This window comes from Copadichromis virginalis, linkage group LG19, assembly GCF_057382275.1.
Source record: "Copadichromis virginalis isolate Kocher_CV1m ecotype Utaka linkage group LG19, C_Virginalis_male_GT1.1, whole genome shotgun sequence".
NCBI classification, from domain to species: Eukaryota; Metazoa; Chordata; class Actinopteri; order Cichliformes; family Cichlidae; genus Copadichromis; species Copadichromis virginalis.
Window position 1 is genome coordinate 33,857,294 of NC_140636.1, and position 17,930 is coordinate 33,875,223.

At 42.0% G+C, this 17,930-nt stretch overlaps 1 protein-coding gene across 1 annotated transcript; it reads right to left on the bottom strand.

The window, feature by feature from the left end:
* Window positions 1-144: 144 nt before the first annotated feature.
* Window positions 145-17,807, bottom strand: atg2b (autophagy related 2B). The gene is made up of 43 exons (XM_085440801.1): window positions 17,743-17,807; window positions 16,698-17,104; window positions 16,413-16,575; window positions 16,124-16,276; window positions 15,932-16,034; window positions 15,589-15,751; window positions 15,329-15,508; window positions 15,114-15,210; window positions 14,849-15,013; window positions 14,571-14,722; window positions 14,281-14,392; window positions 13,828-14,071; window positions 13,572-13,734; window positions 13,329-13,421; window positions 13,029-13,217; window positions 12,553-12,826; window positions 12,356-12,464; window positions 12,079-12,280; window positions 10,573-10,715; window positions 10,193-10,350; window positions 9,914-10,089; window positions 9,376-9,526; window positions 8,994-9,196; window positions 6,631-6,711; window positions 6,392-6,498; window positions 6,210-6,302; window positions 6,058-6,128; window positions 5,901-5,977; window positions 5,640-5,810; window positions 5,426-5,558; window positions 5,150-5,346; window positions 4,787-5,013; window positions 4,587-4,704; window positions 4,306-4,497; window positions 4,125-4,226; window positions 3,961-4,039; window positions 3,671-3,881; window positions 3,515-3,584; window positions 3,348-3,430; window positions 3,126-3,247; window positions 1,757-1,911; window positions 1,497-1,646; window positions 145-1,420 (listed from the first exon to the last, which is right to left on the bottom strand). Exons 2-43 carry the CDS (start codon window positions 16,857-16,859, stop codon window positions 1,190-1,192), a joined length of 6,225 nt encoding a protein of 2,074 aa, XP_085296927.1. The 5' UTR covers window positions 16,860-17,104; window positions 17,743-17,807; the 3' UTR covers window positions 145-1,189.
* Window positions 17,808-17,930: the final 123 nt, after the last annotated feature.

Below are 17,930 nucleotides of genomic sequence, written 5' to 3' on the forward strand. Positions count from 1 at the left end.
TCAAAATAAAAATCACTTGACAGACGGACGTATAGTTTTCAGAATAAAATATATAAAGCAAACGTTGAAATATGATGCTAACACAACTCCTAAGGTTTACAAAAATGTCTAGAGTCTAAGTAAATAAACACCAACCAAGCACACTCCAGTGTTAACTTCACCGTTTTTATTTCTCCATCATGCTTTTAATACAAATTCATGAGTCACCTGTACATATATTTACAAGAAATAATACTCTTACCACATAACCAAAAAAGGAAGAAAAAAAATAAAAATCAAGACTTAGCAACACAATTGATCACATCAGACATCAATATATAAACATATAGCTTAATAATAATTAAAAAAAAAACTAAACAAATGAGATTATCAGTACATTAAGACTTTACTTATGGATCTTGAGTAATTCACTTTATCAACAATTCAAAAATGTGATACACGAGACTGTAAGAATAAAGCAGTTTTTAAATTTAAACCGCAGCTTCCTTTTTTTAAACAGCAGCTTTTGTGAAAATTATGCAACACTAAAATTGTGAAACCTTAGAACAAGTCTGGATAATCGTCCCATCTCTCACTTGTTACGCTTCGACTCAGTTAAAAGTGCAGATTACAGAGCTTTACAAAGATGCAACACATTCAGTTTTTACATTTGTTCTCTCATATTTGCACGAAATGCTGCTCATTAGGAATATTTACAGTAAATAACAAGGCCCACATACAGTACATCTTATATAAATTAAGGGTCATTACACCTAGAATATTAGTGTTTGCTGACACAAAGTAGGATAAGAGAACGCAACCACACAATCTGTAAACAGCTGTTTGAAAATGAAGCAGATGAAAGGACCTATTCCTTCATTCTTAAGCCTTTACATTTTACATTTGTATGGTCTACCCTACAACATAGCATCATACACAATAACATTATAAGTGCTGCTCAAACTCACCCTTCTTCATCCATTTGATTACAAGCATACAGTTGAACAATGTTGATGACCATGAAGGCACTGTGAGGCATGTGATAAGCTGACACAAGCTAAAAATCACAGTAGCTCAAACTGCCACAGGATGAACACCATTTTATTTACACCGGCACTCACTGTCCACCTTTTGCCTTCTTCAAAAGCACACCTATTAAGCTGTAGCTGCTGCACAGTCATTGTTTCAGTTTTCCATAAGGCAATGACACTTACTCGTCGCCCTGCCTCCATTTTTGCGACTCCTCCTGACGTGCATCGGGGTGAATCTGGTTTCTCATCCCACCCAAGACATTTGAAGTCGCCTCAGTGGCCATAATGAGTGGCTTGACTACTGCAGGTGGAAGCTGGCGGAGAACTCCACCGACTGCCCCAGTCATACCTCGCTGCTCGTGCTCCCGGGTGGCTGTGTCGTAGATGGTTAGTGCAGTGTCTGTGATCCCCTGTGGGAACATTTTGCAGTCCTTAAAACATCTTTTCTTTCACAGAACTGAAGGTTTTCCTATTTGTTTTTTTTACCTCTTTCACCACAGTGTAGGCTTTGGCTACACCTTCTCTGAGGTCGACAGGCTGATGAGCCAGTCCATAATGGGAGATCCGTTTTACCCTCTTTGTGTCCCTCTCATCAGGCACTGGAGACACCATGTCATACGCTGTCTCAGCGGCTGCCTAAAAACAGAAAAAAAATTTATAAAAGACAACAATTAATAGATTTTTCTACGTGCTTTACAGAAGGAAATGCATGCAAATATTTTATTAGCAGCAGTGGACCAGTTTACCTGAATAGTCCGCACCATCCTGTTTGTGAGCTCCAGGGCAGCCATAGCTGTAGAGGTTCCAAAGGAAGCCGTGCCGCGCTGAAATCCACGGACTATCCGGCCATCCTTCCTGTACTGTTCAATCGGGAGCCAGACCAAATCCCTGAGTCCGTGAACTGAATATGAAAGAAAAAAAAACAACATTGACAGAGGAGTAAAGCAACTGAAAGTCAAAAGCTGGACCTCAGCTCTCATATTGGAAATGACTTTCACAGCAGTTTCTGTTCCAGATTGTTTTTTATTAAAGAAAAAGAAAGTGATTAAGGCTGATTCTGAAATGTCAGCAACAATAAAGAAAATTTTGTCAAACAAGGAAATGTTGACTCAAGGAACTTTTCAGAAATTAGAAAGTTGTTGGGCCAAGCACCAGGCAACTCCTTTACAAGTCAATTAAAATGAGAGAACAACAAAAATCAGACTAGTTAACAAGTCTGGACGTAAGATAACAGACAGTTCACTGACAAGTTAAACAATGTCTGTACAAATACAATTTGGGAAAAATTGTGATTTTTTAAATCTTATTCTTTCATATTAGACAAAGTATAATAATAAAGTGTAATAAAGATGTGCTAAGGTTATAGGTGTCAGTGCTACAGTCCACAGCTAATCCATTCAGTTCAGTTCTACACTGTGTTAATAATTGCGCAACAGGAGCAATGCTTCGATTGCTAATGGGAGAGTGAGGCAATGTATAGGAAGTTAACATCCGAGCTTCAGCAGCTTGGAGACGCTTCTCTTTAGCTACAGCAGCAGCTTGAACCATTATTGATATCCAAGGTGTCAGATCAGAACTACAAAAATTTGGACCTGTGCATTCTTAAATTTCATTTATTGCTGGCATCTGCAATACAACTGATACACATCAGTTTATTCTGCTGCAAGTAGCTAACACGAGCACTGCTTAGCTTACATGTTAATGTTTATAGACCTGAGCAGATTATGGTTACACACTGCTCAGCTTATTCATCAGTGTGATCTTACAAGGCCTGCTAATAACTGTTTATTGTCTAGATAAGAACACTGCAAATCTACACTTGTTCACAGAGCTGTCACTTGTGTTCCTTTTCACTGTGCTTGTTTATATCCACTCACGGGAAAGAGTGTGTAATGTTGCTGAGGTATAACTGACAGTTGATGTGCACTGTACATTAACAAACATTTGCATAATTGGATTAAATAACTAGTATTTCATGTCTTGATTAACAAGAGAAGCAACATTTAATCATGTAGCACATCCCAACTGGCCAACAAGAACAAGGTACAGCAACAGCCCTGTTCTTACCAAATACAGTAAACCATCTGAGATTATCCCTTGAACTGTTACACTTACCCAGTTTTACCAGAGTATGAATAGGTGCCACACCACTCAGCAGTCCTTGAAGCTGGTTTGTCTTTATGTCATTTAACCACTCATTTATTGCATAGGAAAAGAGCTTATCCACACCTAATAATCTGAAACACAAACAAGTATTACTTTAATACGGATCACTGTGTGCGAATTATGTTTTTGCTAATTTATTGTCTCATGAGATACATTTTGCGGTATACTTACCCCTGCCTGTAGCACAACTGCCTCAGTTTGAGCTCTGAACAATTCAGCTGTGTCAGCCCGAAAATGATCCCTGCAAATGTTCCCTGGAACGAGGTACTCATAAAAATCATTCATGAAGCACTCATAACATAACGTGGAGTTAATCAAGTCCTCTCTTAGACAGTTACCTGGTCCATAGACACGTGTTTCCCATGGTAGTCCAGGCGAATGGGAACCTCAGAAGTAAATCGAAACTCCCTGTTAAGATGACAAGGGGTTTCTGAACACAAACAAGCAGTTTGGAAAGTTAAACGGCTTAGTGGTCAATAAAAATAACCTCTAACCTAAAGAAGATGGGTTGGTCTGTGAAGGGAGAAGCAGAGGCTTCACTGTCATTTGCGTCTTCCCTGCCGGATGTAGAGAAACCGTTTTGGCTCAGTCGTCTCTGTGCAGGCACCGAGATGATTGGGGCTGGATCCTGGCTCCCACCAGCGTGCTTGGAGAAGCTGCAAGAGATCTCTGGGGCAGCCACTTTCTTTGTGGTAACACAAACCGCTAAAACAGACAAAACGTTAAAGATGCATGAGATAAAAGTAGGATTCATGATAATTATACAGTTTTGTGGCAATCTTACCTTCGTGAATAGGTGGTGAGAAAAACTCAACTTCAGCAGCAAGACTTGTAAAGAAGTCTCTCAAGAAGAACAGTGCATCCTTCAAATAAAGAAGAAGCTATCACTTAAAAGATAATGCTCATTGTTTGCCAGGGTTAGAGAAATAATTTGTACCCAGCTCTCACCTGATCAATATTGAGGCGAAGAGGCATTAGAGTGACCCGTAAACAGCACTCTGGGGGAGCCTGGCCTGACTCAGGACACATGTGCATCGCCTTGACTGTCAACTAAGACAAAAAGCGCACACACATGGTTACGACAGGACAAAACTTACCACGATTACCACAAGTATGGTGCTTTCCTCACCATGTTAGAATGGGCTTTTCGGGGCATTTCCTTGCTAGAGTACAAGTAGAGAAACTTGTTCATCTGGGAGGCAGCTAGTCTGTCTCGAATCTCCAAGTCCTGCACAGAGAACACCTGCCGGGACACTGGCTGGTCCACTGCTGGACGCGACACCGCTGAGATCTGGGGGTACACCTCGTGCTGGAATCTCACCTGAAGAAGCAGTAAAAGAAAAGCTGAAGAAACCCCAAATGGCATTTCACAAAATAATGAACATGTATTTCTGCACAGCATAACTTTACCTTGCTGAGTTGAATCTCCATCAGGACATCAGGATTCCTTCCCTTTCCACCACCAACCCGCCCTGAAGCCTTCGCTTGTCTCACTGGAGTTTGAGATGGGGAGCTATGAGGTGTACATCTGCAAGACAGAGTAAAGACCAGAGTTAAGTAAATATGTCTTCCTTTTAACAAATGTAAAGAGAACCCAGTTTATGACTCACCCCCGGCTTCTAGCAGGAGAAACTATGGAGCTCACACTCCCAAAGTCTTTTCCACCATAAAGATGCCAGATGACAGAGATCTCCTTAATGAGGTAGCGAACCTCTGGGATGGGAAAGTTGGCTCCACGGCTGGAATCACTTCCATCCAGAGGCTGACTGAAGTGATCGTCTTTGACTTCTACTGGCTCCGAGGATAGCTGCTTCACCACCGGCTCCTGATCTCGATCCTGAACACACGTTTTTCTTACAGTCAGGCATAAACAGGTTTTGCAAAAACAGTCGATCACTATGCTATGTAGCCTCTTCAAGTTAAGGCTACACAAAAATATGTAGCCTTAACTTGAAGAATGAGTATGTCCCAACCTCTCCTCTGGAGCTCGGAGTTTCCAATATACAAAAGTCGTCAGTCTCTTGGGCCAGATTAGGGGCTGGTGTGATGAGAGGAGAAGGAAGCATGGGGTACGGGGGGCTTAAATCTTGGCAATTCCCACTTTCATCTGGGAACAGGAACAGGTCTGAGCGAGGTGGTTCTTGGTCTTGAATCTGCTCCTCAGGTGTGCCTGCAGTGGTGTGAAATTCATAAAGTAAAGACTCCTCATGGGTGAAACACTTTTTTACCTCACTGAGCGAAGTATTTACCGTTCTGCTGCGGCCCTGGTACAGGCTGCCCATCAGTCTCTTCCATAGCGTCACTCATGAGATCCTGTAACATCTGCTGCTCAGTCTCAGCGAGGAGCGAAGTCTGAGATGGTGGTCGGCTAGAAGCCTCCATCTGTCCAAAAATACACTCAGAATAAACTTGTGCATATGGTAAAGTTTGACAATTATGCTTTAACTGAGTGACACTGCTGACCTTGCTTTTTTGTGCAGTGCTGCTGTGCTTGGTCTCTGGTTCAGCTGGGGGCAGCAAGTCTCCATAGCTGGCTACATACTGTATGAGGTTCATGAGGGCAGCACAGGAGTCCGAACAGGTTCTGATATGGATCACATCACTGGAGCAGCGCAGCTCGAATCTGGGCTCCGACTATCACCCAAGAGACAGCGAAAATAAGTGTTTGTACAAGCCTGTTTTGTCTGTTTTTTAAAAATGGGAATATGAATAATTAACACTTACCAATTTTCCATCTACTCCAGGTTTGACTGCTGTTATCCTCAGCTCTAAGGTTCCCATGTCTACCACTTGGACATAATCTGTGACAAAAAGAAAAAGTCAAAATTTGTCAAAGCTTCATGTAAAGTCGCATTCAACACCGTTTCTGAAGTCAACTTACCACGAGCTAGATTTACAGAGACAGCATTACTTTTATCTGAGAGGAACAGAGCAGCTTCGTCCAAAATGATCCTGGAAACAACATATTTTACTAAATAATGTAACCTCCACACATTTTTGTATTTCAGAAGAAATCCAGTTGCTTTTTCACACCTAAGTGTTGATGAGGAGTTGTCTAGAGAGACGCTACTGGAGATGCTGAATGTTTCCACAACCAGCAACGATCTGAGTGGCAAGTACAGGGGTCTGCAAAAAACAAAATAAAATCAAGCGTCACATAAGAACACACTCTGATAATAAAACCAGCCACCATTTAGTGTTTTGTTCTACTTCACCTGTAGTCCAGAGAGCAGCTCCATAGGTGCAAATGTAGTGTGGTGACAGACGTAGGAGGAGCGTAACCCAACACGGGTTCATCAGAAACATTCAGAAAGTCAACAATCTGTTGTAGACAAATCATCAGTAAGATTATGAATACCTGATGTTATTGCACATTTCTTCTGTGCTTTGTAAACACATCATATGAAGGTCAAATAAAGCTTATATGACAGCAGCCTAAGGCAGTTTGTTTTACCTGGTCATACCAGCCCAAGCTAGGAGGGACCACTCTGTGCTGGAGTGTAGCACCTCTCACCCCAACAGCAACCAGAACCTCCTGCATGACGGAAAATTAGAAAGGAGGGAAAAAAAAAAGAAAAAAAAAAGAAAAAAAGAGGACATCACAGCGAGCACATTACTTCTTAAATTACGTGGAATTTTTTTAATTTGCATACAAACATACAGTGGCTTGCAAAAGTATTGGGCCCCCATGAACTTTTCCACATTTTGTCACATTACAGCCACAAACATGAATCAATGTTATTGGAATTCCACGTGAAAACGTATTTGTATATTTTTATATATTTCATTTATTGTTTACTCTACTTAATTTGTAAAATATGTGTACACACACACACACACACACACACACACGTAGAAAAGTATTTAGTATACACATCCAGAAATGCATATACTATTATATATTGTACATATATTTATTAGTTTCAGATGTAGCCATTCTTGTATTTTGCTTGTTTACATTATTGTATTTTGCACAACTCTGTTGCTTGTGAAGCTCGCACACAAGAATTTCACTCACATGTGCTGTACCAATGTACCTGCACATGTGATGTGACAATAAAAGTGATTTGATTTGAAAGACCAACACAAAGTGGTGCACACGTGAGAAGTGGAATGAAAATCACACATGATTCCAAACATGTTTTACAAATAAATAACTGCAGAGTGGGGTGTGTGTAATTATTCAGCCCCCTGAGTCAACACTTTGTAGAACCACCTTTTGCTGCAGTTCCAGCTGCCAGTCTTTTAGGGTCTGTCTCTACCAGCTTTGCACATCTACAGACTGAAATCTTTCTGAAAACAGCTCCAGCTCAGTCAGATTAGATGCACAGCGTTTGTAAACAGCAGTTTTCAGATCTTGCCACAGATTCTTGATTGGATTTAGATCTGGACTTTGACTGGGCCGTTCTAACACATGGATATGTTTTGTTTTAAACCGTCCCATTGTTTCCTGGCTTTATGTTCAGGGTCGTTGTCCTGCTGGAAGCTGAACCTCCGCCCCAGTCTCAAGTCTTTTGCAGACTCCAAGAAGTTTTCTTCCAAGACTGCCCTGTATTTGGCTCCATCCATCTTCCCATCAACTCTGACCAGCTTCCCTGTCCCTGCTGAAGAGAAGCCCCCCCAGAGCATGATGCTGCCACCACCATATCTGACAGTGGGGATGGTGTGTTCAGAGTGATGTGCAGTGTTAATTTTCCGCCACACACAGCGTTTTGCATTTTGGTCTCATCTGACCAGAGCAGCTTCTTCCACATGTTTGCTGTGTCCCCCACATGGTTTATGGCAAACTGCAAACGGGACTTCTTATGGTTTTCTGTTAACAATGGCTTTCTTCTTGCCGCTCTTCCATAAAGGCCAACTTTGTGCAGTGCACGACTAATAGTTGTCCTATGGACAGATTCCCCCACCTGAGCTGTAGATCTCTGCAGCTCGTCCAGAGTCACCATGGGCCTCTTGGCTGCATTTCTGATCAGCGCTCTGCTTGTTCGGCCTGTGAGTTTAGGAGGACGACCTTGTCTTGGCAGGTTTACAGTTGTGCCATACTCCTTCCATTTCTGAATGATGGCTTGAACAGTGCTCCGTGGGATGTTCAGGGCTTGGGAAATCTTTTTGTATTTCTCAATAACTTTATCCCTGACCTGTCTGGTGTGTTCTTTGGACTTCATGGTGTTGTTGCTCCCAATATTCTCTTAGACAACCTCTGAGGCCGTCACAGAGCAGCTGTAGTTGTACTGACATTACACACAGTAATCACTCTATTTAGTCATTAGCACTCATCAGGCAACGTCTATGGGCAACTGACTGCACTCAGACCAAAGGGGGCTGAATAATTACGCACACCCCACTTTGCAGTTATTTATTTGTAAAAATTTTTTAGAATCATGTCTGATTTTCGTTCCACTTTTCACATGTACACCACTTTGTGTTGGTCTTGTGGCTGTAATGTGACAAAATGTGGAAAAGTTCAAGGGGGCCCAATACTTTTGCAAGCCACTGTATACACACAGCCACATAAGTGGACTTATTTAATAAGCAACACATAACAAAACAACATTTCTCTTCCACAGTAAGGGTTTAAAAATGTAATAACCACCAATAATGAAACATGGCGATTTCTCAATTTTGACTGGGAAGTAGATCCAAAACTCATGGACAATATGAGTGCAGAATAAAGCCTGCCAGCCTTTAAAAATAACTCAAACATAAGTACTTTATGTACAGAATGTGACACTTGAGTCTGTAGTGGACTTGCTGAAGTGGTTCACAACAAATCTGTCAAATACACACACAGTCCTCTAACTGTTTTGAGTATCTGACCTTGATGTTGCGTTCTGCATTCTGTGATGAGATTTTGACAGCGACAGAAACCATGCTGCGAGCTTCTAAACCGATACCCTCCGAAGGCGTTGACAATTTTTCTGAAGATGTTTCTGACTGGTAGATGGTTGGCTCTAGCCAATGAGGATGTGTCCTGCATGGCAATTTGATGTCTGAGACGGAAGTGCCTCCATCTATGAGTCCTGGGGATAATAACAGATTGAGTCATCAGTGAAAACGCATACAGTCGTACAGTTAGTACAGTTCTAGACCGTTACCTATACTTTTATATATTTTTAGGTCCCATTATCACCACATATCACTCATAACATCATAAGACTAAGACAATAGTGATATTACACACAAACAGGAAGCAGCTTACCTTGGTGATACATGCAGATGCTGCTGGTGTGAAAGCAGATGTAGTGCTGATCTTTAAAGCCTTCATACTGAGTGACGCTGAACAAAACTGCATTTTTCACCTCCAGCCAGAACTCGCCATGTTTGTTTTTCAGTGTGGTTTTATCCTCCTTCTGTAAAAACAACAAACTCAACTCCAATGTCCACATAACAAGCTATCCACAAATTTCATTGTTTTTTTGGTGCACTTTTTATTTTTTCCCCAGGCAGAACAAGGGTGACCACTAGAAGTGCAACACAGGGGAGATTAAGTCAGGTCAAGTCGCTGCAGATATTGAGGACTACCACAGCAGCAACCTGTCCATGCTGTCTTTAGTGAAAGACACAATGGGAGGGGCCCAGCTGGCTGGTTAGCAGCAACTGAACTTTTAAAGCTGGAGTGAGGGGACTGTCCACTTTTAAATCAGTGATGGATGTTGTCGATAAAATAAAACTGACGTCAAATATATTTGGCCAGCAAGCCAAAGTAAAGCCTGCGTGTGGAAAATACTGAAGGTTACCTTGGCATTAGCATGAAGACACATAAGGCCATGATTGACACTAAGATTGACAGAGAAAAGGCTCTGGGAGTTCTTGCTGTGGGCTTTGGGCTTCTTCTTCTTTCGAGATCTGAAGCCCAGGTCAGCGGCAGGCGAGTAATAGTGCATGTTCTCCTCCTCTGATCCACTGGTCTCCTCTGCAAAGACAACAAAACACCCATTTATGAGCAGATAAGTTGTAATTTAAACATGACATCATAAGTGACTAAAGAATTAGGTGAAAACACTGTTCTGTCGCACCCTCAGGACCAGTGGAGCGGAACTGGCTAAAGCTGTCCTTGGAGTAAGTGTTGATCAATTGACTGGCAACAGAGAGTCCAACTCCATATGGCATGTTCTCTACAGTCTCCACTGGTGATGGAGCAGTGGGCTCCCACAGCAGAAGGTCATTGTTTATCCTAAAATATTTAGAATATGGATAAGAATTATTAAATGCATAGAGAAGAATATGCAGCTGAAAAAGTTTTCCCCTGATATGACAGTAGCTGGTGAACCTCAGGTCCAGTAATAAGCAATGTTAACAGGCTGTTAAAGATGTGTGTTGTAGATAAATTAGTTAAATTAAAGATAAATAAATAAGAGGCAATGAAGTTGCTCTGGGTGAAAGCCAAGTGACCTACCTGTTGTGTAGTTTTTCATAAAATGCCTTGCTGGGGAGTGTTAGCTGCACATTAGGGAAACACAACTCAAGGACGAACCGGGAGTTATTCATCGTTTTTTCCTGGAACACCGTCATCTCACCGACATCACCAGGAATGACCATCTGGAATTACAAGATTATAATAGTAAATGTAAACACAACTCTGTCACCACCTGTTTTGTCAGCAGGTTAGGTACGCAAAGCAGAGCTATTGTACACCTTTGCATAAAGATGCACCTGCCACACATGTAAATATATTACCAAATATCCTCGCTTCCCAATGCAAATAAATCAACCTGTACATTTTGCTCCAGCTTTGGACCAATGCCATTAACAAAATAGCAACACCTTTCAATTGACAAAGAAAACTGGAAAAGTATTTAAAACAAAACACATGAAGGACTCTGGACATCAAATGTATCTTTCAATAGTATTTTTTCAGTGTATTAATGCCTACATCACTTACTGCCTTTGGAGAAGCAACTTTGTGGATTAGAAGTAAATGTAATGAAACACGTGCCTGACTGGTGAAGGTGATGAGAGTGACACAGTGAGACAGAATGGAGAAAAACAGCAAAAGATTTGCATGTAAAAGATGAGGGAGGGGGGCAAGAAGCACAGAAGGTACGCTACTGGAGCTTCAACAGTGAACATTCAAAACTTTAGCTGTGGGGGAAGGAGTGGTGATGCTGTGATTTCATATTACATGTAAGATGATCACTCTGAGAGAAAGTTAGGCAAGATATACACGTTTACTGTAGCTGTGTCATAAGAATAGATTTAAAGCAACAGATCTAAAACTCATAATTTAGCATTGCAATAACATGCACAGCAGCAAAACATCACTTTGAGCATCTTTCTTACAACTATAGTGATACAGACCTATAGTGATAGTTCAAATTAAACATTAGTGAATTATTCCAAAACTACCTTGTTGAACGTTATTCCCTGTTGCTCAAGTCTGGCAATTCTTTCAAGGAAACATCAAAAAGCAGCACAAAAATGTGGCCTCGTGTGTGTGTGTGTACACACACACACACACACACACACACACACATACACACATATATATCTGTGACTAATGACTGTGGAAACTCTGATACAATGTTCCACAATGGGTTTTCCCACTGGTTACAGCTCGTCTGATATAATTGAGTCTTTCCAGCATACACGTGTCACAAGCTTTCAGTTTCCACATTACATTAAACTGAATCAGATTAGGAATGTCCTCCAGATAACATGTGTGTCAAACAAATATCTGGAGATATAAATCTTAAAGACAGATGTGAGCTGAGAAACGTTCAGCTTTCTGCAGAAGCGTCAGAAAGCAGCCGTTTAGTGTGAGGTTGTCTGGTAATTATTCACTGTAGTTTTCAGGTGCAGGGGCTACAATGCAGATTTGAGATGCTACAGTATGAACAGTTAAAATCAAAGAGACAGTCGTGTCAAGAATAGGTTAACTGGACATTGTTGACCCATAACCTACCTCTTCATTCTCATACATAACCCTACGTGAAGAAAAGGGTGATGGCTCTGGCTTCCCAAAGTCACATACATCCTTCAGTGAATGAGCAGCCCCTTCCTCCTCCTCCTCTTCTTCAAGAGAATGGTCCTCAGCCCCCTCATCTTCAGCTGTCACACGCTCAAGGATGGAGTGGACTGCAGTTGGGTTCATCTTGAGCACAACCCTGCCCAGAAAAATGTAGTATTACTGACACTGCTAAACAAAGAGATATGTATACTGGTTGGTTATGTGATCTTACCTTGGCCAATCAAATTTTACACTTTCAGATGTTGTCATGTCTCCATCCATCGTGTGTGACACTCTGAGGAACCGGGCAGCTGTTTGATCGTCCTCTTCCTGGAACCTCCCTGTGCAAACGGGTAAAAGTAAAAACAATTAAAGTCCAAGTCAACAGACAATTAAATCTTCAGAGGAGCTTTTGAAATCTTGACACACCAGTGAGTTCCTTAAAAGTGAGCTCCATTTTGGTTTGGTCAGGTGAATTGCCACCCATGAATTCGGTTTTCAATTCCAGCTCTTCCAGCTCCAAGTACAGCGTTTCTTTCTGTAGCGACTTCTTGAACCAAGGGCCCCTCTCTTGATCTGAACGCAGATCAGGGATGGGGAAGCGCACAGCAATGCCCAGCACTGGTGCATTAATTGTCAGTGACACATGACAGTTGGCAGGAGTATGGCTGTCATCAAGGAAAACCTCTGTAAAAGCCTTGTGCTGTGAAATTTATGAAGAAAGCCAAAGATGTAGATTAGATGACTTTCATATATGCCAAGTACAAAGAAATGTGAATTTTCTATGTACCGACTTACTGTTTGTTTGTTTTTTGTAGGAGAAAAGCAGTTTGTGCCTACACTAAAACCTCAATGTCAGAACATATACACAAAAAGCATAGGCTTACATGATGGACCACACTTACCAAGCTGACAGGTTTATTGTAAGATGTATACATGTGGGAGGCCATCGCCTCTGTGGTTGCTAGTTTCTGAGGCTGCAGTAGTGAGTTTAGGCGGTCTACAATACTGATGTCCAGCTCAGAGTGCACAGGACCCAGCTCCACCTGGATCTCAGCTTTCCTGGGAATGGTGCTGAGACGCACCTGGCCGCCCTGCACAGCGAGGCAAAGGGTTAGAAGTAGAGGCCAGACACTCATTGTGGAGGAACGGCATTTGATTGTTAGAGTGTTGTGGTTTCATATTGAGCTAACGGATGCAGTTACCTGAGGACCTCTGCGCTCAGCCTGTTTGTAAAGCAGGTGAAGGCAGGTGGTAAGCGGCACATCAGCACTGGCTTTGGTGTCAAATGTCAGCAGCTGAGGTGTGAGAGAAAAACTAAAGTGAAACACTAATGTCAAGACAGCTGCACCTTTCAAGTGTTCTGTATAAATACATATACGCAGTGTTCAAACATCCAAAGCGTTATGCAGTGAGAGATGTACGAAGCTTAGGCTTGAAGGTCTCACCTCAGTATATTGAACTCCTTTTTGCGAGCCACCAATAACAGCCTCAGAGGTGAACAGACACTCTAGAAACTCCATCTGGTTCAGGGTAATGTCAGTGCTAAAAGTCCTTAAGTTGGATCCCTGCCAGTGATCATAGTTTAACTTCAGACCCTGGCCTACAAACCTGCAAACATAAGCCCAGGTGATTCAGGTGATCTGATTCATTCACATGCTCATTCCTTCAGAATACAGGAATTTGTTAAAATTAGAAGTGCACCTGAGGTGGTCATGAGGACAAGCCTGATTAAACACCACCCGAGACTGAAGGAAAGCGGCTGGCTCAAGCTGTCCTGGGCCCACCATGCTGAAGAAGTGTGCAGCCATGGGGCCAAGAGGACTGGGAGCAGCATGTGGTGGCGGCAGCGGGTCAATGTGGAGGACTGAGACAGCCAAACTGCCCAGTGTCAACCTCAGCACTAACTCTGGCCTTGACTCATCACTGTGGGTTTTGGACGAATGGGCTGAAACACAAACAGCAAATAATGTCCAGCTACAACCATGTACATGAACACAAAGGGGGAACTGATCTTGGGAATATTTCAGCATAAGTCTTTTGATTGAACATAACCTGTTCAACAACTGCTGAAACTGTTTGTTTCACACACTGGATAAACTGAGGGTGAGTGCATAATATATGTTTATGTATCTATTAATTTACTGTAGTGCTTACAAGTTTGCCTCAACAGTTTCTGAGGCAGGTGCGAATCCCGTGACTGGAGGGGAGTTTCACAAGTCTGCTTCTCTCTTTGTCGTGGTACGTCCATATATTCGTCCCACAGAGCCTACAAAACGCAGATGAAAATGAAACACTACTATTCAAAATATTTATTTGTATAACTCATTTTTCCTGTATGAGATCACTAACTACTGAGTTTCCAGACCATTCAGAGTCCTTAATCTCACCTGATTTAAACCATATTGAACGTTTCTGTAAGCATGATCACACAAATGAAGGCTTACTGTTGCATTTCCAGAGGGAGATTCTCCTGGTGAGGCAGAGTAGTTACTGGTGAGTGACAAGTCCAAATCAACAGTGGGTGGTTCACCCAGAGGAGGCAGGGATGACAAGCTATGAGACATGTCCATGTCAGCCATGGAGAAAAACACGTCGTCTACATTAGCAAAACAAAAAAGATAAAAACAAAAACAAAAAAACAGAAAAATATTCATCAGAAGAGCTAATCAATCACCAAAATCAAAGAAAATGTAGACATTACAGGATGGTGCTTCAACTCAACCTCGACTCGACACAGTTCTGGTTGTTTGGCTTTCAAAGAGGTCAGGATCTGCTCCTGGGACGGCAGTATCCTTCTTTAGGCACCGGTTCAGTTCCATATGGAGGCGATACTCATCCTCCTGCTGTATTGGGCGATTTTTCCTATCCTTAGTCCATTCCTGTGCACCTTAAATGAAGAGTTAGAAATACACTTACATTCACAATTTCTAAATAACCCCATAAGACCCCATCTGGTCCCAAAGTTCTCGAAAGAGAGTGGTTCTCACCTCCACCAGAGAAGGCTCCAAATAAGTCCAAAAGAAGGTGAACTTGCCGTGGGGAAAGCAGAATAATCAGTGTATCGATCTGTCCAACAACATCCAGCTGAGAAGAAAAGTTGGCAAAATTTTGTGGATATTACCCCAAAAGTCTGATACTGGATAAACAACGTGGGAAATTGTTTTCCTCGTAAATCTTTGTGATTCAAAAATAGATAATTTACCTTTGCACCAGGCATCGCTAGGTTATTTTTGAGAGTGAGGGACAACTCAATTTTGCCACAGAGGCTGCCAACCTGCACAGGTTCAAAAGGCGCTGAAGAGGATACAGGCTCTGTGAACTGGGGATGCGGCTCGCATATTATTTTTGGATTCCAGCTAGGTGAGAGTTTTGGCTCAGTTTCCTGCAAAATACAGAAAGACTTGATTAAAAAGGCCACATGCATATATACAAGTCTTACAATGTGAAAGTTGCTACACTAACCGATGGAGTAGGTGACGATTTACAAGCAGCGCGAGACGCATCAGAGAACTCGTCCCAGAATACAGTAATTCCCTCCATCTGCACGTTTTTATGTGCAAACGTGGTTGGCTGATGCACATTGACACTTGAACTCTCCTCACCTGTTTCATCGCAGTACACAATCCTGAAGAGAGACGGTATTTGTCAGGGGAGATCAAGTATTAAAATACAAACTTCTCACTAAACATCAGCACCAGTACCTCCCCATGCTCAATGTGTTCAAATCTTTGACCATATATACACCAATTTGAAGTATATTATCTTATTGTGGAAACTGAGGTGCCACTGACTGTCAAAAACTTACTTTTTGATTCGAATCTCAAGAGCGATTCCAGTTTTAGAATTTTCTGGAATGTGTTCGACTCTAAAAACACTGTCCAAAAATGTCACTTTGACTCTTCGCAGAACTGTGAGAGAAGAAATTTAAAAGACATTGCTTTACACAGTATTTGTGAGGTAAACCTGCTGAATGCCAAAAAACACAGAAGCAATTTACCTGTTTCTATCGTCTCTGCAAACTTCTCCAGTCCTTCAAATGGCTGGAAGCTCTCTCCCATATCATCGGTTAGTTTCTGGCTCAGGCATTCTTTAGCAAGCTGCATGCTGCTTGTCATGAAACTGGACCAGTACATGGGTTCAACGCCAGATGCTGGAAGTATAACCAGCAGTGATTACCTTACTTGTCTACTCATATGTATAAAATAAAACTGTTTACTTTTACTAATTTTAAGCTTTTTCTCAGGTGTTGTAGAGGGACAAATATATATATATATATATATCCTTACCCACTCTTGGTCTTGGTCTGAGAACCATCTCCAAACCCTTGATTTCTAGGGCACAGTTCTCCTGCAGCAGTGCTGCCCAAGGGACTGTCAGAGAGATGGTCTGGATGAACCCTGTGATTACCTCAAAAGGAGCATCTGCAGTCTCCAGTAGCTCATTGAGTGACTGAGGAACAAAATTTTTAATTTTTTTAAAAAAAAATAAAAAAACATTAGAGGACCTCTTAGTTTATTTAACTGATAATTTAATCTGGCGTATTTTCAGCAACACACATGCACTACACATACCCATGTATCCAGTGGAACCTGTGCAAGAGACCCAGTGCCTTGATAAAGGTCTAGACTGAGTTGATCCAGACTAAGCTTCTCCTGCAGAAAGTTGCCCAGGTACCGATGCAGGAGGTACCTGCAGGCCCGCTTTTTAATGGACTCAGAAAAAGGCCAAGGCATCTTAACTTCAGCAGGTGAACAACACACAGGTAGTGTAAGGCGCCCTGATGCTCTGCACGTGCAATCCTACAGCTGCTTCAACAGCTACAAATTAGTCAGTGACGTTACAGCTGTGTCATCCCGTTGACCCGTCGAGAAAGCGTGACCTCAAACATCCTTCATCACCCCCAATCTGGTACACTTGGGAGGATGTGATGACACTCGGAGATGTGTATGGGGATTGGTCCGACTCCAGTTTGCTACGCCTGCAGGAAAAACATGCAAATGGTGCCACCCCCCTGTGTAATTTGACACTTGACACAACAAGTGACTTAACATAAAATACTCGAAAACAGCAAGTTAAATTAATGCTAATGCTTTAGTTTAAGGTAGTTTTAAATTGCTTGCTAGCAGCAATGAGCGTTGTAATGTAGTGCAATCTAGACTGTCGATTTTTTTTTTGTTTAAGCGTACGCTGACCCCGTTTAAAGCCGGTGCAGGCCTTGGAAATACCTGTCAGCATGTCACAAACTTGATGGCACACATTTACCCATGGCTATATTAACCTACACAAAGCTGTCACGCAACGGCAGGAACTGCGCTTTTATTGTCGGCAAGACAAAGGCAAGTCATTGAGCTAACTAGCCGGCTAGCAAATATGACGTTAGCTAGCTTACCACCTCTGTGGGAAGAGTGAGGCAGCATTAGCATTGCCGGCTAACGTCAAGCTTGGCATTTAGCATGGGTGCTAACCCTAAAACCCAACACTAACTAAAGATATCTACCCTCACACGTCAGATGCAAACTGACCAAAGCGCTGCTTAAATACACACTGATTCTATAAGCAGTCACGCGTGGGATAATTAAAAAAAAATTGAGGATATTAGTAGAGCTGTTAAGTTACCTTCTGACTGAGTTGTTTACAAACACTTTCATGACTCCGCACCAACTACACGCTCCGGGGTGGGATTAGGCAGTGATGTCATAACATGGCGGAGCTGTGTAGTCCACCGGGCACTTAGTGGGCCAAGGTTTAATATACTTTAACATAAATATAATACGCTGAAAAAAGAAAGATAGCGTCGGTTTATG

What these genes read in the sequence shown, in the direction of transcription:
- atg2b (XM_085440801.1), bottom strand. Translation starts at nt 16,859, where the DNA reads ATGCCTTGGCCTTTTTCTGAGTCCATTAAAAAGCGGGCCTGCAGGTAC. An exon ending in CTGGAGTAGATGGAAAATTG is followed by an intron (nt 5,811 to 5,900) that starts GTAAGTGTTAAT and finishes CTTGGGTGATAG; the next exon opens with TCGGAGCCCAGATTCGAGCT. An exon ending in TCTCCTGCTAGAAGCCGGGG is followed by an intron (nt 4,705 to 4,786) that starts GTGAGTCATAAA and finishes TCTGTCTTGCAG; the next exon opens with ATGTACACCTCATAGCTCCC.